The sequence below is a fragment of the Odocoileus virginianus genome, chromosome 7, assembly GCF_023699985.2.
Source record: "Odocoileus virginianus isolate 20LAN1187 ecotype Illinois chromosome 7, Ovbor_1.2, whole genome shotgun sequence".
NCBI lineage: Eukaryota > Metazoa > Chordata > Mammalia > Artiodactyla > Cervidae > Odocoileus > Odocoileus virginianus.
Genome location: NC_069680.1, coordinates 64,773,817 through 64,797,110, shown reverse-complemented (window position 1 = coordinate 64,797,110; position 23,294 = coordinate 64,773,817). Strand labels below are relative to the sequence as shown.

The following is a 23,294-nucleotide window of genomic DNA, read 5'->3' as shown; positions in this document are numbered from 1 at the left end:
CTCAAGACCCTTTGAAAGCAAGTGTCTAACAGGCTTCTAAAACTGTTTTGGACCACTGTGTGACATTCCAACGGTGGTAGCACCATGCTGTGCTAAGTTTCTTCAGTCGTGTCTGACTCTTTGCATTCCCATGAACTGTAGCCCGCCAGGCACCTCTGCTCGTGGGATTCTCCAGGCAAGAATACTGGAGTGGGTTGTTGTGCCCTCCTCCAGAGGATCTTCCCAACCCAGGGACTGAACCCACATCTCTGAAGTCTCCTGCATTGGCAGACAGGTTCTTTGCCACCAGTGCCACTTGGAAAGCTCCCAATGGTGGTAACACCAAATGGAAATAAGGTTAGACAGGTGAGACAGGTAAATGATATGCTTGGATGCAAATATTAAAAAAAATTTCATTGACTTAAACAAATAGGGATTTTATTTTTCTAATATAACAAAAGTTTTGGAGGCAGGTGATTCCTAGAAATTGTTGTGTCTCAGAGACATCAGGATTAAGTCTCTCTCTGCTAGTCTCTTGGATTTTTCCTCATGGTCACAAGATGGCTGCTATGGTTCTGGATGTTGTATCTAAGCCCACAAAAGGAAGAAAGGAGAAAGAAAGGAACAGGAAGGGTCAAAACAACTACATCATTTCCTTTGATCAAGAAAACAATGTTTTCCAAAGCTCCCCCTCCTACTTTGCTACATGTGCTTCATTTGCCCAGACTGGGTCACATAACCATTTCTGGCTGCAAGAATAATCAGACAAAATGAAAACAAGATTGTCATGATTGGCTCCCACCAGTTTTGCACCACTGCCTAACCCAGGCACACTGCTACAATGTTAAGCTGAGGAAGAAGGAAGGAGGTGGATATTGGATAACCTAACTAAATTGTGGTATCAGATTTGGGCATTTTAGGATCAGAAGTTGGACACATAAGCATAGGGAACAAGGGCCTTCCAGGAATAAGGGACAGAGGAGCAGAAAAACACAGAGCATGTAGAGAGAACATTAGATTTGACTGGGGTGTAGACAGTTTTGCTTTTGATAATCTATCCTATAGAAGTAAAACAACTGATTTCAAGGATATAGACACAAAAAATATATTAGAGAAGAAATTCAGTTAACTACCTATATGACCATCAACAGGGAAGTGGCTGATTAAGTGAGGTATATCCACTGTATGGAATACAGGAGGTCCTTGACTTCAACAGTTTAACTTACGATTTTTTCAACTTTACAGTGGTATGAAAGTGACAGGCAAACAGTATAAACTATACTTCGAATTCTCAATTTTGATTTTTTCCCAGGCTACTGATATGCAGTATGATAGTTTCCTGATGCTGAATAGCAGCAGTGAGCTGCCACTCCCAGTCAGCCACACGATCACAATGGGAAAAAACTGATACATTACAACCATTCTGTACCCGTACAACCTTTATTTCTTTTCACTTTCAGTACAGTATTCAATAAATTACATGAGATATTCAACACTCTATTATAAAATATACCTGTATTAGGTGATTTTGCCCAACTGTAGACTTACGGAAGTCTACTGAGCACGTTTAAGGTAGGCTAGGCTGAACTATGGTGTTGGTAGATTAGAAATATTAAATACGATTTCAACTGGATGATATGTTCAACTTTACCAGCTGAACTACACGGGAAGCTAGGATGGGTTTATCAGGTAACTCCATCAGAAGTCATTGTACTATGCAGCTAAAAAAAGGAATAAATTAGCTCTCTATCTATAGACTCATTTTTTACTGAGAAAGAATGAACAAATTGCAGACAACTCTAGTATAACCATTTTGTATAAACAAGCAATAACATAAGAGCCCCATACATTTGAGTGTAATTTATATGAGAATGCTGAGCATGGTGCAGGGACAGAAGTTACACCCCAGGCTGTTAACACTGTATATCTCAGGAGACAGGGTGGGAAATGGAGAGGAAATGGGTGAGATCATGTTTTTCTTTATGTATCTTGAGAGCTTTGCTGGTTGACATGAACATAGATATCATTTATAACTTTGAAATGCAACTTAATCAAAGCGGTTTAAAAGAAGTTTAGAACTAAATTACAAAGTGTGAAGTGTTACACGTGGACAGAGGAGAGTCACTGAATATTTGGGGGCCAAGGAATGATGAGAGCAAGAAAATTAAGCTGGTAGCAGGATGTATAATACATCAGGGGCAAGTGAGGCCAAGGATACACAGAATAATTAGAAGGTTCGTGCTGTAGCAGCTCAGCCAGAAGATAATAATGGACTAATAATACAGGGCTAATAACACATAGCAGTAATATGTGAAATGAGAAAAAGAAGGAGCCCAGGCTAGAGCCTTAGGACATAAGAGCATGGAGGGTGGAAGAAGCAGTGATGGGGGAGGAATGTCTCCATTAAACTGTGTCAACCAACACATCATGCACTTTGAAAACCAAAATAAATAACTGGAAAACCATAGATATTGGTATATTTTCTTCCCCAACCTCCTTGATCATTGATTTGTTTTATATTTACAATATAAAGGCTCAGAATAGTCATTACTTTTCCGTAAGTTTGTGCTATCTCCCTTATTAAACTGAAAAAAACACCCAAGATATGAGACAACAAAGAATGCTTACTGGTAACCCCCAAAAGTGAAGTGAATCCCCAAAGATATTGTTCATTCAGCACAGCGGATGGTACTAATCAGTGCCCTTTTCTTCATTCATTTCTTGAAAGGACAGCTCCAGTCCCTGCCCTGTCAAGTTACCATCCAGTGAAGAAGAGAGACTCTCAACAGAAAATCCCATGTGGTAAGTGCAGTGAGCCAGGTGAAGAGGAGGGCAGAAGTTCACTCTAGATAGAAGAGAAAGCCTTAGCAAGGTCCTGAGGTGAGACGCTATATGGCACCTCTGAGTAACCAAAATGCAGCCACGGGTGGCAAAAACTCAGAATGCGGGGCAGAAGGAGACAGGAGAAACCTAGTCTGCCTTTTAAAACAATTTTTAAAGATCACTCTGGCTGCTGAAGAGCTAGAAGAGAAACAAGGAGGGGAGCTCAAAGGTCCAGTTTCCCCATCAGACTGGGAGCTGTCCAAGAGTTGAGCAGAGCCCACTTTATTTATTCCTTTCTCCTCCTCTGTGTGGGCCCCTCCTGCTCAGCAAGGCCTCAGATGCAGGTAGATGCAGTTAACAAGACAGCAGACACTCCCCCACAAAGTAAGTAAAAGCCCAGCAAGATTCCTCAAGAGTGATGAGTTGAGTTGCTGCGGGTCTGATGGAAAGGAGGAATGAGGATACGGATGAGACGCCCCGAGGCAAGGCCAATTTCTTCTCACCATGCCTCAATTTCTTTATAAAACAGGCCATTCACGGTACTTACCTGAGTTAATGTTAGTGTCCGACAGAAAACAACCGTTCTAACAGAGTTAGCTTTTGTTTTTAACCTTCCTGAAAGACAGGTGGGACCTTATGGGCACGAAAATGTTTTCCCTGCTGTCTGAGGTATGACTGGTCTCAGATACCACAGAATGTTCGAGAACCCCTGAGCCAGTCAGGTCTCGGGACTACCAAAAGACCAAAGTTCGACAAAGTTTTACCTGAGAGTTTGGGCCGGGGTATGTGCTTGTAGTCCTTTGATTTAAAAATCCTCAGATACAACGTTAGGCAGGGGGAAAGGACCTGTCCACTGTCCTCCTGTGAGTCTTGGGTTGTGCGCCAAGGCGCTGGATCTCGCCGCGACATCCCGCGGCCCAGTCGGCGGGGGCGGAGCCCGGCGAGCCGGGGGCGGGCCGGCGGAGCGGAGGGGTGGGACCGGCACTGCAGTCCGCGGCCCCGCCCCCGGCGGAAGTGCCGCTAGGCCCGCCCCTCCCACCGGAGGCTGATTCCCCTCGCCCTTCCCCCGGCCCGCTCTGCCCAGCGCAGTTCGGCTCCTAGGGCGTGTAGGGCCGGGGCCCCACCACCAGTCCGGAGAGGAGGCCCCCGGGTCTGCGTATCTGGCTGTCCCGGGTGGTACGTTATGTCCCTTTCATTCCCCCGCCCTCCCTTCCATTCCTGCGTTACCGGCGCGGCAGCAGGCGCCGCGGGGAACCGCACAGGTAAAGACTCGGCTAGAGAGGGCGCAGGTGTGGGTCCCTCCCAGGCTGGACGGGTAGGGGAAAGGCTGACAGCACGTGCCCGGCTTTTTTTTTTTTTTTTTTTAATCAGAGCGATTGTATTGATTGTGGGACTCGGGGAGGGCGGACGCAGAACCCAGGAGCCCAGCACAGCACCCGGGTGACAGAGGGGGCGGGACTGAAGCCCCCAGAGCTTGGGGACCGGATCATTCGTGTCCCCGCGTCTTGCGCAGGCTCTGTTGTGTCTCAGAAGTGACGAGCTGGTTGGGTGGGGGCGGGTCGAGGCCGCGGCAGCGGACGGTTATTCCCCCACCCGCTCCCCGAGGTGACTGCGGTCTGACAGTCGCCCCGCCCGGGCGCGCAGTCTTAGGTTTGCTGAATGAAAATCAATAAAAACCGATGCAATGGCAACGAACATGAAACACTTTGGTTGTTATTATTTGCGTTTGTTAAAGTATTAAAAAAAAAAACAAAACTTCCTTCTTGGAAGAGGTGGCTAGAATCAGAGTCTCGGAGACGGACTCAAAATGCCCCCTGGGCTCTCGGCATGGGGAGGGATCCCAAGCCGTGCAAACTTCCCGGAGCTGCTGTGAGGGATCCAGCGGCGGTGGGCGAGCCCCCCAGGGCGCTGGGCTTGCGGATGCGGCTTTCCTCTGCGCCTCATTGTCCGCACTTTAGGGCGATGGTGTGTCCCCCCCCCCCCAATCCATTCGCTTCTCCCCGGTTCACCACCCCCACGCCCCGGGGGCCGCGCCTCCTCCCCTCCCCTGAGCTCTCCCTGGCGCTTTAAATAATGATATTTGCATGCAGGGAGCGATTCATAAATATGTCAGGGCCGGTGAAATATAGGCAACATTTCAAACTTTCTATTTAAAAAACATGAATTATGGCCGCGGAAAATGTGTTCCCATTTAAAGGCGATACGAAGTATTTGGTGTCTCGTCCCCGGGCCCATCCATCACGCAGACAATAAAGAGAGTTTTTCGCCCTGACACCCGCGATTTATGGGCGCCCTTCTCTGCCCTCATCACTCACCCGCCGCGGCCGGCCGGGCGACAGGCCCCGCGGAGAGACCGGCGGCCCGCTCTCCCCCCGCGCGCGCAGTTTGCGCCCTCGTCAGCCCCCCAAGACCACCGCTCCCCAGGGGAAGCGCTGCTCTGGGAGGTCCACGGTGATGGTCTGGGCAGCCAAGTGGGCAGCCCAGTGGGAGACAGAACCACACTCATCCTCTCATCTCCGCGCAAGCCTCTCTCAAGGCTGGGATGAGCAGGCAGACGAGCGGCCTTGCGGGCTGGCTCTGCGTCCGGGCCTCGCCCGCCAACCGCAGCAGCGCGCGGGGAAGTTTGCAGTGCAGGCAGCAGGAGGTTATTTACGTGCGGTTTCGAGGTGAGGGGAAAGCGCCGGGCAGGGGACTCTCCAGGGGGGGCTCATTCTGCCCGGGAGAACTCGAGTTGGTCCCAAACTTTCTTGAGCCCCTGCTGGGCGGACGCTTGTGGACAAAGCTTTCTGCAACTTTTACAAAGTCGCCTCCTCCCTGGTGCGATTCCCATAAACGCATCCTGGGAGTCCGCGGCACCTTGGAAACTATTTTTTTATGGGGCAGGGCCCGAGAAGTTGGCGAGAAATAAGGAAAGGGAGGCGCCTTCCTTAGCGTTTTACCGCGGACCAAGCTCGGCCACCAGGTACCCTCTTTGCCCACCTCCCCACTTTGCGCTCGGACACACCCCTAAAGCGCGCTGTCGTCTCAAAGCGACCGCCGAATCTCTGCTGCAAACTTGCTTTGAAGAAACTTCGAGCTCCGTCTGCCGTGGAATTTGCTTTCAATTTTCGCCCCGGGCGGACTCGGCCCCGGCGGGTTTCCGAAGCACCGGCAGAGGGTGGGGGCTGCGGGGCACTGCCGATCGGGAGAGACTAATAAGGCCGCGGACGCTGATAGTCCAGCCTCCCTCGGAGGCCAGACCTGCAGCCTTCTGAGCACGGGGAGCCACCTCGCGTCCTGCGCTGGGTGGATGGGGCGTCTCCACACCCGGGAACCGGGAGCCGTTTCCTGCTGGATGCCTGAGAGCTGGATTTATTCTGATACAGGCAGCACACCCGCAGCCAGAGAAATTACGTCGATTCTAAAAATGACAAGGTTGAATTTATTAGATTAAGATTCATGTGTAAGTGCAGGGTGATGAAAATTATACAAACAGCTCCAAGTCCAATGTGAACTGCAGGATCGCTTCCGGCTTCAAGGGCATGTAACATAACATCTGAATATTTAGATCTGTAGAGGGATATAAAATAGTATTAAATTCTCGGTGTGTGCACATATAGTTAAGTTGGGAAAATTCTGGAGCAAGTGTCATTTTACAGCCTCTGCTTGGGTGTAATCTGGGCTCGAGATAGCGCTTACGTCCAAATAACTACCCAGTGAATATATCCTACAGACAGAGTGAGTTCTGCATCTTCGAGGTGTGCCGCGGTATGTGTACCTCTTTAAATATCTGCGGCGTGGCAGAAGTGATATAAATACATTTAAGAAAAGCAGACGCGCAGATAATTGAGCCACTGCACGGATTACAACAAGGAAATAAATATTACTACTAGGTTGGCAGTGGAAAATGTGAGCAAATGGGGGGCTTTCGGAAACGCGTGGAAGGGGCCACAGGTTCTGCAGCTACGGGCGCTCAGCAAGCTGAGGTGGGCTCTATTGGGATACCCGCTGCCTCGGACCTTGGGGCGACTACTGGGAGAGTCTCCGCCGGAACAGGCAACAATACCGCACCTTGGGGGTTCTCCCAGACAACGCGTGAAGATTCCGAAGCGCTGAAGCCAGCACTCCAGGTAGCAGGGCCTCAGGTCCTGCGGGCAGCCCCGCCCCCTTGGACACTTCAAGTACACCTTAATTCTGGCTCCACCAGGCTGGAGCAGTGCGCATTTAGGCCTACCGGTTTGGAGTAAAAGCGAAGAACAGGGCGGGTCTCGCTTGGTTCCGAGGCACCTCAAAACTGGAAGTCACAGGCCAAACGGAAGAAGGCCACGATTTCACACCCGTGTGGAATCCAAGCAGCGCCCGGCCCTTGGAAGGCCAGCTGAGGCTACAGAAGCAGTTATCTGGGCGTATTTACTTATGAAATGTTAGGCACCCCCTCACATACCCAGTACAGAGGCCCAGATGCCCCATAGATCTCCCCCGCATATTTGCAAAGCCCAGGCAACGCCACCAGCTAGGTCAGAAACACTGCAGCTGTGAAATTCCAACACCAAATGCTAATTCCAGAATAGGGAGCCTGCGACCCTCCACCCATCTCACCACCTGGTCTTTTTTTTTTTTTTTTTTTTTCCCCTCACCCCTCCAAATACACCCAACCCTTAAACAGGCGCAGAACTTCTGACAATTCCTGCTTGAGGAGAAATTAGGACTTGGTCCTGAATTCCAGGGAATTGCACACACTCCTGAGGCAACCCTGCCGCAGAGAAGTAACCCGGGCCCTGAGAATGCCCTGCTTCAGAGAGTGTGGTTGCGCTGAAGTGGTATATACCGTATAGTGAGAGGAGGGAGAGAGAACAGGAAACATTCCCTGGCTAGTAGAAGAAGTATAAATGAAGAGAGGGGAAAGGAAGAAAAGGCTGAGAGCCAAGAAAGAGTCAAAAGAGGAAACAAAAACGACAAGGGGCTGGGGGAAGAATCAGAAGAGGTGAGCCGAGAAGAGCGCAGGCCTTGGTGAGGCCCAGGGACCAGGCCAGGCGCTGGCAAAGGCAAACCTGGTACCTCCCCGGCCCCAGAGGAGGCTAGTGCCGCTGGGGACCGTCCCCCACCAGCCCAGCGAATCTCGGCTCGGCTCCCAGCCCGGAGGGGCGGGCCTGGGTCCAGTGGCCTCTGCGCGCCCTTTCTCTCCCCACTCCCGGGGGACCACGAGGCGGGGCGGGACGGGGAAGAGGGGGTGCCCCAAGGGGCGCGCGCCAGTCCAGGACTGTTTGGACGCTCTGGGCCAGGCTTTCCAGCTCGCCGGGCCTGACCTGTCAGCCGGATTATCTTCGAGGGAGATTAATAGGGGAGGCGGGCTGCAATAATAATCGTTTTGTTTGATGTGACAACTCTGATAGGCGTTGATTTACTTACAAACTGATAGGCTTTTAATTGAGCGCCTCCGCCGAGCCAGAGATGAAAGGGAAGCGGCGGTGAAAGGCGGCCCGCCTGCCCTCCGGCCTCAATACTGATTAGCCATCTCGACAGTGAATAGTTCAAGGCATTTTCAAACTTTTTTCCTCAGCTCTCTCTCTTTCCTTCTCCTCCCACCCCCTCCTCAAATATCTGCCAAGCCCACTCCTTTTTTAGAGAAAACAAATCATTTCCATTGTGTGCAAATAAAATCCACGGGACATCCACGCCAATCACCGCTGGGGGTTGGAGGCATTAGGCCCAGCGCGGAGTCACTAATAACCCCCCCCCCCCAACCCCCGCGGCCTCACGGCCTTCGGGTATCTGACCTCCCCTTCGAGGTGCGCAGGTTCGGAGGCTGCAGCCTCCCGAAAACCCTGGGAGTGCAGACCCCCAGGCGCCCCCGTGCGCTCGGACCTTCGGAGTTCGATTTTTCGAAGAGCGAATGCGCGAAGACCAAGATCCGCGCGCGCGCGCTGCATCGTGCAGGCCTTAGAGCATGTGCGACCACACCGTGGCCCGCCATTCCAAGGGACACAGGGGCCACTCTCTGGTTCCCCCAGCTGCCGGGGGTAAAAAGAAAGCTGCTGGAATTCCAGGAGAGGGAAAGGACAGAGTCTGGAGACGGCTGGCTGGAGGGCTGGGAGAGGGGGGAAGGGAGGGTCCCCCGCGGTAACCTCACCTCCATCTCTGGACGCCGCCCCCAGCATCCTGTGTCCGGGCCTCGCCGGGAGGCTGCGGCGACGCGGGGCCCACGGCTGGGCTCGCGGGGCTGGGAGATCTACAGTTGATCTGGGCGACACTTCGACAACCACTAACCCAGTGACTCAGACGCTAACAGAGCAGCAGGATACAGGCAGCCTCAAAGGGTCTGCTCTGCAGAGACAGAACCGTCCGGTTGTCAGAAACCGGCACCTGGGACTCGCTCCCCAAAGGTTATTTCAGACAGCCTTCACAACTTCGCATGTGGCCTCGCCACAGTCTCACGGACTCACCTTCCTCCGCTGTCGCACCGGCAAACACTCCAAAGCCCCTTGAACGGAGGTGTGTTCTTACACCTAAACACACGCACACATACACCGACAAACTCCTCATATATACACCGCCTCACTCCCCGCTTCTCCAGATTGTCTTTAGTCAAGTTACCATCCCATGAAGTTTACCAACCTAAAGAATCAAGGGATAAAATTAAAACGCGTAAGAAGAATGCCTATGAGAAATTCTAAAACTCACCCCTAGAAAGTTCTCGGTACCTGTGCGGAGTGGGAGACAGACAAAAATGAGGGAGGGAGGAATGGGGTGGTGAGGGTGGAGAACGCGAGCACCCCGAGGGCAGGTCCCAGACCCGACTTCGGCGCCGACGGGGCACCGGCCGGGCGAGCGAGGGTGGAAACCGGGTCTCAAGGCCCGGCCCCCGCCCCCAGCCCCCCAGCGCGGGTACAGACCGGCTCCCAGCTCCCCAGCGCTCCCAGCCCCACCATTTATCAAAAGGACTTGACAACAAAAGAAGAGCCGGGGCGGAAAAGGGGGGGAGGGGAGAGTCAAAGTCTTCCAAGTCCTTCCGAGGAAGGGGATGTACCCTCCTCTCGCCCCCTTCCAGTTTCTGCGAGTTTTTGGAGGTCACCCCACCCCCTCGAATTCGCTCCGGACGCTACCAAAGCCCTGACAACTCACACAGCGGCACAGGCATTCATACACACTTCTGCACTCAGATCCAGGTACAAGGAGGCACGCGGAGCGCCTCCCCTCTGCCTTCCCAACGGCCCGAGTGACGGTGCAAATCGAGGGGAACACGGCGGTCCCGCTCCGCTTCCCTGGAAGAGCCGGTTGTTTCCACAGGCAGCCGCCCCCCCCCCCCCCCCCAACACACACACCACCCGCCCCCTCTCTCTTGCTTCTTCCCTCCGCTCTCCCCGAGCTGGTCAGTCCTGGCTCGGCGTTTCAATCAATTCGAGTGAGCAGCCCGGAGTAACCCTGGCTACCAAGACCGCGAGGATGGCAGGGGGTGAGGGAGGGCTGGAGAGGGGACCTGAGTGAGCCTGGAACGTATCTGCCCCGAACACACACGTCAGGCCTCTTCTTCGCAGCCTCTCAGCCCTAGCCACGACGGGGGACGGGTGTCAAAGAACTGAAGCGGGGGTACCCCACCACTGACCTCCAGAACTCAAGGCTACGTTGGTAATGTGGCTCTTAGAAAGAAGCCTCCGAGTTTGGAGTCAGGGCACTCGGGAGGGGGGAGAGGGGGCCAGTTGGCACTGACGGCTGCACTCTGCGAGCCCCGAGGGGACTACCATGGCTTGGGGGGGGGGGGTGGTAAAAAATCTCCCGTGTTGGACGTCGCCACCGCCTGTCTCGGGTACCGAGAGCGCTCGGGACTCTGCGCGCGGCCCCAAAGGAACGGGATCCCCAGAGGTGGAAGGGTGTTCTCTCTCTCTCTCTCCAATACCTAGAGGAGCGAGGCGCACACCCCAGGCCAGTGCACCCTTCTCAGCGCCCTGGGCGCACCTGCGCACTTTACTCTCACTATTCATTTTCCTGACACTGAGCGCCTTTTTCTCTTCTTTCATTCTTTTTCTTAGAGCCCCCGCCTCTCATCCCAGGAGGCTGCTCCTTTCCCCCTCCTTCAGTTCCCCCTCAGTCTCTTCCTTCCTCTGCGTCTCTCTCTCCCTCTCCCTTTTTCCCTTCAAGTCGCACCCGCCTTGTAATCAGCAACAAAAGCTGACATAAATCACCGGCGGATTGACAAGAGCTGACAAATAACTGATTGATTGCGGTCGGGGAACATTGACAATTGATGGAGGGGTGGAGATGCCCAGAGAACTCGGGAGGGGGGACGCGGGTAGAAGAAGAGAGGGTGGCAGGGGAGAGTAAGAATTGGGGGGGGGGGGCTGAGTGTGAAACAGAGGAAACATGTGACCCCCCTCCTGCCCCAATCTGCGCATCTCCGGGCGTCACGTGGCCGGGAAGGGCGGGGAACCTAGCAGAGAGCCGAGAAGTGCCTTCACCGCCTCCGCTGCCCACCTAGCTTCTGGTTTCTCCGCCGCCGAACCCCGGGAAATCAAAGCGGGCGGGCGGACTTCCTCCAACACTCGCTCCCCACCTTTCCTTACCCAGGAGGCTGCACCGCAGGAGATTTCAATTACTGAGGCGGGGGAGAGAATACTTGGGGGTGCGGACCTCCTTTGCGGCCCTGGAGTTGACAGTCCGGCTGTAGTCCAGACTCCTGCTAGTGCTCCTTCTGAACACCCTCAAACTGTTCCTTGCAAGCAACCTCCTGCAAAAGAAGGTTTCAGTTTATTCTCCAGCTGGGGAAAAGGAAGGACGACCAGGAAGAAAAGAGAGGGAGGCGGCAGATAGCAAACGTAGAATAAATGTCCAGCTCGTCCTCCGAGCGAAATCAAGGGAGGGGACAAGCTGGGGGAGCGGCGAAGACGGAGCTGCCCATTAAAACCAGCGCTGAGTCCTGGCGGCGGCGGCGGCGCGGGACGCGTCACATCCCCTTGACCCTCCAATCACCTCGGGCTCCCATTTGATTGGAAGGCGGCAAAGGCTTTAATCTCCCCCTCGGTGCAGCTGCTTTTGAAGTGAGTTTCCTCGCCAGAGCCCCGGCTGGACAGGCAGAGGCTCACATCGCGGAGAGCAGCGCCAGCGCCGGGCCGCGAGTGCGCAGCGCAGGGGCACAGCCCGAGGCCGACACGGCTAGCCACCCGGCACTCCCGCAGTCGGGCTGGCTCCTCCCGCTCGGCCACGGCTCCGCAGCGGGCCACCCAGGATTATTCGCTTGTGGCTCCAGGCGCCAAGAAGGCGCGCTGGGCGCCGGTGACCGCCGCACCAGCTCCACCTCCTCCTGCTGCTCCTGCTCCCCGGGCGAGAGCGCAGCCCGGAGCCCGCCCCGCGCCTCCTGGAGCCCTCCCCCCGCTGCTCCCATGCGCGCGGGTGGGTCATGAGCACAGCGCCCTCGCTTTCTGCCTTAAGAAGCAGTAAGCACAGCGGCGGCGGCGGCGGCGGCGGCGGCAGCGCGGACCCTGCCTGGACCAGCGCGCTCTCTGGAAATAGCTCCGGCCCCGGCCCAGGCTCGTCCCCGGCCGGCAGCACCAAGCCTTTTGTGCACGCCGTGCCCCCCTCTGACCCTCTCCGCCAGGCTAACCGCCTGCCCATCAAGGTGCTGAAGATGCTGACGGCACGGACTGGCCACATTTTGCACCCTGAGTACCTGCAGCCCCTGCCTTCCACTCCGGTCAGCCCCATAGAGGTAAGGACCCTATCCCCGGATCGCGCTGGGACCACCACCTTGGCTGCCCTCCACGGGATTTCTTTCTCTTGGGATCTGCGGGGGGGGGGGGGGGGGGGGGTGGTTCGGAGTGATTCAGCTCCGGGATGAGGGGAGAGGATCGTGCTCCCGCACCTTAATCTAGGGCGGAAAGAGGGGAGGAGGTAGAATGGGGTGTGAATGCTAGGAGCCGAGGCAATCAAAACTTGTGTCTCCCTTTGGTGTTAAAGCCCCTACCTCGACCCAGGCCCCCTCACTCTCAGGCCAGAAGACAGACGGGAGTCCAAAATACGGCTCCAAAGTCCCGGTCCTCCGGTTCCCCAGAAGCTGGTATTTGTACACAGCCTCTAAGGCGCCAACGACCCGAGCCCTTACTCTGAAGTATTAGGGATGAGGGGGTGGAGAGTACAGTTCTGGGTGAAAGAGTCAGAAACCAAAACATTTTTCGAGTTTTTTTTTTTTTTTTTTTTTAATCCAGTTATCGCTTAGAGAGGACAGGAAAGATCCTGGTGGCGGGGCTGGGGGTGGGGTGGGGTTGGGGGGGGGGGGTATTGTGGCCTTTTGCAAGAAAGAGAATGTGTGTGTAGAAGGGGTGTCGCCTAGATTTGCTCCTTGGGGCTGGAAGGATCTTTACGGGTCGTGGCGGAGGTGCTCTCGGAACCTAGAAGGCAGGATTCTAAAGGGTTTCCCCTTCTTTCTTTGTGCCCCCCCTCCTCCACGTCTGACCCTGCAGCTCGATGCCAAGAAGAGCCCGCTGGCGCTGTTGGCCCAAACATGCTCGCAGATCGGGAAGCCCGACCCCTCGCCCTCGTCCAAACTCTCCTCAGTCGCCTCCAACGGGGGCGGCACGGGTGGTGCCGGCGGCGGCGCCGGGGGCGACAAGGACGCCAAGTCGGGCCCCCTCAAGCTGAGCGACATCGGCGTGGAAGACAAGTCGAGTTTCAAGCCGTACTCCAAACCCGGCTCGGATAAGAAAGAGCCGGGAGGCAGCGGTGGCGGCGGAGGAGGGGGCGGCGGGGGCGGCGGCGGGGGGGTTTCGGCGGAGAAGTCCGGATTCCGGGTACCGAGCGCCACCTGCCAGCCATTCACGCCCAGGACAGGCAGCCCAAGCTCCAGCGCCTCGGCCTGCTCGCCAGGAGGCATGCTGCCTTCGGCCGGGGGCGGCCCGGACGGCAAGGACGACAAGAAGGACCCCGAGGCGGGCGGCGGCGGTGGCGGCAGCAAGGGCTCCGGGGGCGCCTCGGCCGAAGGGGGACCCACGGGGCTGGCGCACGGCCGGATTAGCTGTGGCGGCGGGATCAATGTGGACGTGAACCAACACCCAGATGGGGGCCCCGGGGGCAAGGCTCTAGGCTCGGACTGCGGCGGCTCATCGGGCTCCGGCTCTGGCTCCGGCCCCAGCGCGCCCACCTCCTCCTCGGTGTTGGGCTCTGGGCTGGTGGCGCCCGTGTCGCCCTACAAGCCGGGCCAGACAGTGTTCCCTCTGCCTCCCGCGGGCATGACCTACCCAGGGAGCCTGGCTGGGGCCTACGCCGGCTACCCGCCCCAGTTCCTGCCACACGGCGTGGCGCTCGACCCCACCAAGCCGGGCAGCCTAGTAGGGGCTCAGCTGGCTGCGGCCGCGGCAGGCTCTCTGGGCTGCAGCAAGCCCGCGGGCTCGAGCCCCTTGGCCGGAGCGTCACCGCCGTCCGTGATGACAGCCAGTTTGTGCCGGGACCCCTACTGCCTCAGCTACCACTGTGCCAGTCACCTGGCTGGGGCTGCAGCGGCCAGCGCGTCTTGCGCTCACGATCCAGCCGCGGCAGCGGCGGCCCTCAAGTCCGGATACCCGCTGGTGTACCCCACGCACCCGCTGCACGGCGTGCACTCCTCGCTCACTGCGGCCGCGGCCGCCGGCGCCACACCGCCGTCTTTGGCCGGCCACCCCCTCTACCCCTACGGCTTCATGCTCCCTAACGACCCGCTCCCCCACATCTGCAACTGGGTGTCGGCCAACGGGCCTTGCGACAAGCGCTTCGCTACGTCTGAAGAGCTGCTGAGCCACTTGCGGACCCACACGGCCTTCCCCGGGACAGACAAACTGCTGTCGGGCTACCCCAGCTCCTCGTCTCTGGCCAGCGCCGCAGCGGCCGCCATGGCTTGCCACATGCACATCCCCACGTCGGGCGCTCCGGGGAGCCCCGGGACGCTGGCGCTGCGCAGCCCCCACCACGCGCTGGGACTCAGCAGCCGCTACCACCCCTACTCCAAGAGCCCGCTCCCCACGCCGGGTGCGCCCGTGCCCGTGCCCGCCGCCACCGGACCATACTACTCCCCCTATGCCCTCTACGGACAGAGACTGACCACGGCCTCGGCGCTGGGGTACCAGTGAGGGCGGTCTCCAGGGCTGTTGAGGGAAAGAAAAGAACTGGGGGGTGAGGAGGGGCCGAGGGAGGGGCGGGAACAGGACCAAGGCGACTGTCACCCGCGCGTGGGGATGACCCGGGCCAGGAAAGGAAAAAAATATATATACTGTATCTATCTACCCGAAACAGCGACCGAGACCCGGTGGGAAAGTCCCCTTTCCCCCACCTCTCATCTCCCCACCCAAACTTTATAAAAGTTGAAAAAAAAATATCATTTGACTTTTTATAGAAAAAGAAGGAAAAAATAATTGAGAAAGTGTTCATCTGAGGACTGCATCGGTGGACACTGGTATTTATTTATGTTAGCTCCAAGCGGACCCGTGGTTCAAAAGTGCATTACTTAGTTTGAGCTCTGTAGGTAAAAAGGAAGAAGGGGGAAAAATTAAAACTTGAGGGTTAAAAATGTGGAAAACAAACCCTCCCATCCCTTGTAGATTATAAATAAATACAAAACCGCCACAGAACTAGAGGTCTTCTCTTTAATGTTACTTTAAAATTGCTATGATTGTATTGTACGTTCTTATTTAATGTCTGATTGAAACACAAATTTACATGCATGTTTGTTACAAAAATGAAAAAAAAAAAAAAAAACAAGTCACAATTTGTCAGCTCTGATTTCAAATTGCAATTATTTTTAAGGTGTATACCATCAAAAGAGAATGGGTATTTTTTTGTATGTATTCTGGAAGAAAACGAAAAAAAAAAAAAGGAAAAACAATTCTATTCCAAAACCTCATTTGCCTTATTTTGTTCTTTAAAAGGAACACTTAACTATTTTTAATTTTTAAGTCCACCCGCTGAAAAGGGGACAAGGTTTACGTCATGTACTAAAATAATAGACAATGTATCGCTTTAAAGATTAAAATTCCGTATATTTGATGTATTAAAAGGTTTTACTACTTCTTATCTTTTTTTTTCTTTTTCTTTTTTTTTTTTTTTTTTTTTTTTTTTTTGGTTAAAGAGAAAGAAGAGCATGGCAATTTCGGCCACAGTGGGTTCCCTGGGCCTCACGGCTATTCCTTCTTCCCAGGACCGTGGTCGAAATTCCGGTTGTTTTCTTGTGATTTTCAGGAAGGGCTGGCCTTGGAGGAAATATTTTTAAACGGGATTTCACAATTTGGAAAGATAGTGTCCTTAGCTATCGCTCATTTCGTTTTTTTCTCCCAGTAGCTGGTTTGTTAAAAGTGAAAGGGGAAAGGGGGGATTTTAAAAAAATTCCCTCTTAAGATTTTGAGGAGTTTGGGTTTCGTTTTGTGCAGAGAGCGGCGCAGGTCCGGACTCGCCCGCCCAGCTTCGGCCCGGGGGAGGTGCCGCTGCCCGCAGTTCCTCTGTGCTTTCCTGCCATCGTCGGTTACGGGCGGGCAGCCGGGAACGATAGGCGGTCGGAGGGTGCTTGGGAACCTGTTTCCTGGGCCTGGGGAGGAGAGCGCGCTGGAGCCCTCTTGTCCCTCCGAGGAAAATGAGTTCGCTTTCCTTTTCTTCATCTGGCTGCCGAGGGCTAGAGGCGGCCACCAGCCGACCCCTCCAGCCAACGCTCTCCCCCCGCGGTTCCCTCCTCTCTCCCGAGTCGGGACCCGCGTCAGGCCGGGGCCGAAGCTGCTTTTCCGAATCCCGATTTCTCTGCAGTCTACGCTCTATCCCAGTCTGCGCCGCAGGAGAAAGCGGCGGGGCCCGGGACCCGGAAGCCCCTTCCAGTTCGACCCCGCAAGGGTCCTGGCGCCCATTGTCAGCCTCGCTGGGGCGACCCGGTGGACGCGGAGCGCAGTTCTGGGTCGCGAGCTCCGCTCGGCAAAGTCGCGGCGCGACCCTCCGTCCCGGAGCGATTCCCGCAGCGCGCACCGCTACCTTCTCCCCAGCTTGTGCGGCGGGACTGAGCTGCCTGAAGAGCCCCCTGGAACCAGGCAGAAAAGAGGTCTAATCTTCGTGTGGTGTGTGCGCGCGCGTGTGTGTATGTTTTGGGGCGGGGTGGGAGTGGGGGGGGGGTCCAAGGCCCAGCCCCCACCCCGACCGCGATCACACACTCATACCCCAGACCCGGGCGCGAGTCCTGCTCTGTGGTTGTTGGGGCGCTCTCCCCGGCGGGTCCGCGGGAGTTTGGTCCAGAGCGCACCTTTTCTGGGATCCTGGGACCTTGGAGTCGCGGCGCTGAGCGCGGACCCCGAACTCTCCCCTCCCCAGGGTCAGGCCGTTCTGGGTTCTCCGAGCCACCGGCCTCCCTCGGCGTTAGGCTCCCCCTGCTGCCTCGGGAAGCTCACCGCCGCTCAAAGGCCGCCTTCGGCCTCGGGCCTCGGTCAGTCAACCGCACGGCCCCCGCCGCCATTTGTTCGGGGGTTGGTGACTCTGAGATTTTTCCACCCTCCTCCCAGCATCAGCCTCACGCCTGCGGGGCCTTTTCCCGGGTTGCACGCAAAGCGGGCCCGGCGACCTCCGGGACGCCTCTCAGGCCTCCGCCTGGAGAAGACTTCATAGAGGAAGACTCGGGCTCCGTACCGCATACCCGGAGGGGGCAGCCTCCAGCGCCTCCGAGCCGTCTGCCCGCCTCGCGCCCGGGACGCTGCAGCCCAGCTCCCACTCTGATCCGGCTAAGAGAAGCTGGGCTGGGCCTGGCTGGGCCCGGCTTATCGAGAACCCCGGCCGATGGGGTTGCTTGTCACCTCCAGGCTCTCGGACACACACACACACATACACTCAGGATAGGAGGACCTTCGAGGAGGTGGTGCGGCCCGGGTCCCGGGGACTCAAGTGCCCACGCTTGCGACGTGAAAGCCAGGCCCTAGTTCACCCCTCACCAGCACCAGCTCCAAGCCCCTGGTCATTCCGACCCACACGCTTCGCCTTCCTTGGCCTCGCATCTTCCGACAGGGACACCACGCCTCGCCAGCAGGGACCCACTTGGGCGGGAAGGGCCTAGAAATTCCCCCAGCCCAGGAATTTCAGGCCTGGGACCGTCAGGGAGACAAACTAGGCCCTCTCGTGCCTTTACGCCCTCTCTTGGTATTTTAGTATAGTAACAAAAATCAAACCCAAAACGCCTTAAAATTTTAATGAGACCTCCTTCCCGGAGAAGTTACTCAGAGGCAGCAAAATTCCGGAGCTGGGGCCGGGGATCAGGGATGGTCCCCCGACGTGTGCGACGGAGCTGTCACCCCAGGCGCGGGGTTGGTAAGGAGAGGGTTCCGGTATGTGCTGCAGGTCCAGTCCAGGCGCGACCCCCTCGGGAAAAAGATGCCCCATCCTCACTGCGGGCCCCTGGCTCTCTCCCCCTGTCTGCTGAACTGCGGCAGGATGCCCCGCGCGCCCGGCGGCTACCGCCAAAGCCAGAGAGGAGCGCAGTGTGTCCGCCAGGCGGCGCTGCGGAGCCCGGCGGAGCGGGCGGGACACCCGGAACCCTGGCCAGCTCGCGGGACGCAGGGTGGGTGGTCAGAGACCCCGCGCCTCCACGTTAGCACCGTTTTCCGAGCGGTGTCCGGTAGCTCTCTCCTGGTAGTTCCTCGCTCCTCTCCCGCTCTGAACCACGTCCTCTGCGCTTCTCCATCTGCTCTAGCTTCTGCTGTTGTGTTTCCCCTGCTCTTTCTCTACCCCAGAGGAGTTGGCCCAGGTGTCCAGGGCCCCTCTCCAAGCCGGGGAGCTCCCACCACCATCATCAAGGCTCTGACAGGTCACTTTGTCATAGTGAAGTGAATCTCACCCATTTATGCATCCATTCACTTCTATTCTCTGATTATTTCCTATGACCTAACCCCTCGCTGAGAAGGCAATGGCACCCCACTCCAGTACCCTTGCCTGGAAAATCCCAAGGACGGAGGAGCCTGGTGGGCTGCAGTCCATGGGGTCGCTAAGAGTCGGACACGACTGAGCGACTTCACTTTCACTTTTCACTTTCATGCATTGGAGAAGGAAATGGCAACCCACCCCAGTGTTCTTGCCTGGAGAATCCCAGGGACGGGGGAGCCTGGTGGGCTGCCGTCTGTGGGGTCGCACAGAGTCGGACACAACTGAAGCGACTTAGCAGCAGCAGCAGCACCCCCTCGCCAAGGGCTTCCCATCTCTATTCATTCCTGACACAGATGGAGAAACTAAGGCTAAATCCTGGAAGCCAAGGGCAAGGCTTTCTCTCCATTCAACCCCTCCACCCATCTGTACCTCTGGCAGTGACATTGAGTGACCCTGATGTCTTTGTGCTGGGTGGTCTTTAAGCAGTGAGGAAAGGCAGATTAAAAAAAAAAAAAAAGTCACTGTGCTTTGGAAAAGGTATAAAAATTGCCCAGAAGACAAGGCCTGTCCCTGTGAGGCTACCTGATGGCCAGCCTCTTCTGCCGTATTGGCTTAGGGCTCCTCACTTCCCATTCCTAGAGGCCTGGTGATACTCAGAGAGACTATAAAACGCAGACTGACCTGCTCATGCTTATGTCCAGCCAGACTATCCTGTATTATCCCATTTAAACTTCACAGCAATTCCATGAGGTTGATAGGAGCTTTACCCCCATTTTACAGATGAGGAAACTGAGGCTCAGCAGGGAAAGGACACTAGCCAGTGAATGATGGAGTCAAGGCAGAGGTTCTCACCTTGGCTGCTGTCACCTGAGGCGATTTTAAAGTATAACAATGCCTGGAAGGCAGAGACTCCGATTCACCTGGGAGAGAGTGTGGTAGACAGAATTGTTTTATTTTTCTTTTTAAGTTCTTAGCATTTTGTTGTTGTTGTTATGTTACTTTTTTTCCCCTGAACTTTTTGGCCACCCGGCATGTGGAATCTTAGTTCCCTGACCAGGAATCAAACCTGCGCTCCCTGCAGTGGAAGCGTGGAGTCTTAACTGCTGGACTGCCAGGGCAGTCCCTTATTTTACTTTTTATTATGGAGGTTTTGGAACATCCACAAAAGTAGAAGGAATGGTATACTAGAGCCCCACAAACCCATCACCCAGGCTCAACGGGTATCAGCTCATGGCCAATCTTGTTTCTTCTCTACTTCTCCTATTTGCCTCTCCCACACCATTAACTGGAAGTGAATACAGACATCCTATCATTTCACATCCTTAGGTGTTTGTCACTTCCTGCCAGGCTCCCAAGCTAGGGCTCATCCCGCCTCTCAGCTGAGGCTTCAATTCAGTGAGTGCACAGCAAAGCTGGGGTTCAAACCCGTTTCTATCAGACCCAGAGCCCGAGCACTTCACCTACCCTGTGCTGGGGAATCCCCCAAAATCCTGGGGCTACTGATCTCTCTCTCCCCAGTGTGAACCCAGGGCTTACGCAGGGGTTGTCTGGTCTGTAGAAAGACTCTTGAGCCCCTGGTGAGGCAGCAGGACTGTGGGATACTCATAGCGCAAAGGTCATCCTGAGAGTGAGAACAGCTTAAAGCCACATGGTACAGTGTGAAGAGCACACATTTGGGGTCAGGCTAGTCTAAAATTGAACTTTTAGCTCCACCCAGCCCTGGTTCAAACTCTATGACTCAATTTATTTCAGCCTCAGTTGTCTCCTCTGTAAAGTGGGGATGAAAGTGTTAGTTGCTCCGTCATATCTGACTCTGCAATGCCATGGATTATAGCCTGGCAGGCTCGTCTCTGGTCATGGAATTTTCCAGGCAAGAATACTGGAGTGGTTTGCCATTTCCTTTTCCAGGGGATCTTCCCAACCCAGGGATCGAATCTGGGTTTCCTGCATTACAGGCAGATTCTTTACCATCTGAGCTACCAACTGATGCCAACATTATAGGGTTGTTGTGAGACTTCAATGAAATAATTAACGTGAAAATCCCCAATCTTCTGTCTGGCCCATACTGGCTCTTAGAAGAAGACAGATTTCTTTCCTTCTTCTCTTTCCAAAGTACAGTTTCATTATGATCAGCCCCATTGCTCAAAAACTAACTGTGGCTCCTTGTGGTTCACTGGGTCAAATTCTCACTCTACTATCTGGCCATCTGGCCACGGTTCATCTTCTGACCTGGCCTCTCTGCCTGCCCTACCTTGTGTCTCACCAGCCTTCACAGTCCAGACCCTCTGCCAGCCAGCTAGCCCCCCAGCCCCTTTGATGATGGTGCTCATCATACACTACTTCCCTGGAATGCCTTCCTCCCTCCCCATCCTTCCAAACTTTCTTAAGACCCATCTCTTCCAGGAAGCCCTCCAGGTTTCCCCCTGACCACACACTGATCTTTCACTCAGCACTTAATGCAACGGCAGAAGGTGGACGAATAAAGGCCACCAGACTAGGGATGAGGACCCTTGGGTTTGGTGCCTCTTCATGGTTATATGACCAGGGACAAATCACTTATGGCCTCTGTGAAACTAGTCTCCCAGACTGATATTTGTCTACGCACATTTACCAACAGTAATAATTTAATAAGCAGCATGCACTGCATGTCTACTTCCAGGCACTCATCTAGCCCTATTATTACCTCTGTCCTTTTACAGGTGAGGAAACTGAGCATTAGAGAGAAGTCACATGTCTGCTCCAGCAATGGGGTCCTTAACCACTGTACTGCACTGTGCTAGCTCCTGGGCCTGGAATCTTGGTCCTCGGCCTTCTTTTCCTAATTGCCAGTAACTCAAAACTCCTATTTCAAACCTCAGGCAGTGTCACCTCCTCTGGGAAGTCCCCCAGCTCCTTCCACTGGATTCAGTGCCTTCTCTTTGCTCCTGTAGCACCTGTCCATCCCATCATACTCTCTTTACACTTTGCTCCCAGCCTGAACTCTGAGGCACTGGAGAGGAGGGACTGTCTCCTCTTCCCGGTTCTAGTAGCGCCAGCTGGCTTGGTTCCTGGAACCTAGTAGATGTTCAATAAATGTTAGAGGGAAGGAAGGAAAGGGAGGTAAAGAAGAGAGAGAGGGAGAGGAAGACAGAGGAAAACAAAAAGACAGAATGGAGGAAAGATGCAAAAGAACTGGGCTGGCTTGGGCAGGATGACCCTTCTGAAGAGAGGAGGACCAGCAGTAGTGGGCTAGGGGAGACTTCGATGTCTTTGCCCACGGCACAAAATGAGGCCTGGGAAGTTTCCATACATCAGTTAGAAACTGCATTTGCTGACAATGATGAAGACCCTGAAAGAGTGGCTTGAAGGAGATAAACATTCTCTTCTCTCAGTCTAGAGGTGGACGGTCCAAGCTAAGAATGGCCCTCAGTCATGAAGGACCCAGGGTCCTCTGCCTTCCTCAGTACCAGCTCAATCAGGAAGACTTCATCCTCACATGGTCTCTGAGTTCAGGATGCCTACTGGAGCTCAGCCATTATCACCTCATTACAGTCAGCCGGAAGGAGGAGGGAGAAGAGGCAAAAAGGGTCCACTCCTTTTTAATGGGTCTTTCTAGAATCCACAGACAACTCCTCAGCTCACACCCCATTAGGAAGAACCTAGCCACGTGGCCATGCTTAGCTGCAAAGGAAGCTGGGGAGCATAATGTTAGCTGGGTGCACTGCTGCCACAAATAAAGTCAGGGTTCTGATACTCAAGGGAGCAAAAAGGGTGGGAACTGGGACAGGACATTAGCAGACTCCCCTGCAATCCACAGATAGGTTAACCTAGAACTGGAATCAGGAGAGAGCTTTCTTGGTGGTGGCCTTCCAGGGGGTCACTATTTGATGACTTGCTTCTTTAAACCACAGATCCTTATTGATAAAGTGGGCAGGGGTGATACTTATACGCCCTCAGAAGTTGTAATTCTTGTCCCCTCTAGGTGTTTGGAGTTGTATACTGCAATGATTTAGAGTGGGATTTATCAAAAAGTAATTTTTATTCCTATAAAGATCTTCAGTTAGAGACCCGTTCATTTTGGTCCTGCACCCCGCACAAAATACTAAGCTAAGAAGAAGGGATCATATTTGTTAAAAGAAAAAAAAAAAAAAAAAACAGCAACAACAACAAAGAAAACAAAAATCTCAGGGGATGAAAGGGAGTAGCATTGTAAACCTACCCCCCACCTCCTTTCCACGTTATTTGCAAAAATATAGTCTCCAACTCAAAGCAGAGACAGCCCAGTGCTCATGTAACTTTGCACTAACTTTACCTTAAATAATTACAGTGTAACTACAGAAATGTAAAAGAAACAAGACACAACCAAACAAACATTATTGCTGAATCATAGTGACACCCGAGTGGGTTCTAATCATGCCTCCACACACCCATACAGCAGCAGTCCTTGGAACAGGGTCCTGGGGAGTGAGGAGAGGTGGCGGAGTAGGGAAGGCAAGAGGAGACTCCTAGGGCTGGAAAGGGTAAGGAAAAAGCAGGAACAGAGATCTGTGCATGTGAGCAGATTGGCTGCCCTGTTGCTGGAAGTTTCCTCAGCCTTCGGTCTCAAAAAGGGAAACATTTCAGGGTTCTGGGCTGACTTTGCATGTCTCTCTATTTCTCTGCCATTTTTCTTTCACATGCTTCATAAACATCTCTCC

At 54.6% G+C, this 23,294-nt stretch overlaps 2 protein-coding genes and 1 long non-coding RNA gene across 3 annotated transcripts in view; 1 reads left to right on the top strand and 2 right to left on the bottom strand.

The window, feature by feature from the left end:
- LRMDA (leucine rich melanocyte differentiation associated) overlaps nt 1-3,746 on the bottom strand; it is a 1,164,713-nt gene extending 1,160,967 nt beyond the window's left edge. Inside the window, exon 1 of the mRNA XM_070470890.1 lies at nt 3,567-3,746. The gene's annotated coding sequence lies outside the window, so the exon portion shown is untranslated. The remainder of the gene's footprint in view (nt 1-3,566) is intronic.
- Nucleotides 3,747-6,200: 2,454 nt separating this feature from the next.
- Nucleotides 6,201-10,064, bottom strand: LOC110134400 (uncharacterized). Its single transcript, XR_002313056.2, has 4 exons — nt 9,904-10,064; nt 9,225-9,396; nt 8,912-9,105; nt 6,201-7,165 (listed from the first exon to the last, which is right to left on the bottom strand). It is a non-coding gene; the product is annotated as an uncharacterized lncRNA (long non-coding RNA).
- Nucleotides 10,065-11,191: 1,127 nt separating this feature from the next.
- ZNF503 (zinc finger protein 503) lies at nt 11,192-15,793 on the top strand. The gene is made up of 2 exons (XM_020888893.2): nt 11,192-12,481; nt 13,233-15,793. The coding sequence occupies exons 1-2, from the start codon at nt 12,173-12,175 to the stop codon at nt 14,868-14,870; spliced, it is 1,947 nt and encodes a 648-aa protein (XP_020744552.1). The 5' UTR covers nt 11,192-12,172; the 3' UTR covers nt 14,871-15,793.
- Nucleotides 15,794-23,294: the final 7,501 nt, after the last annotated feature.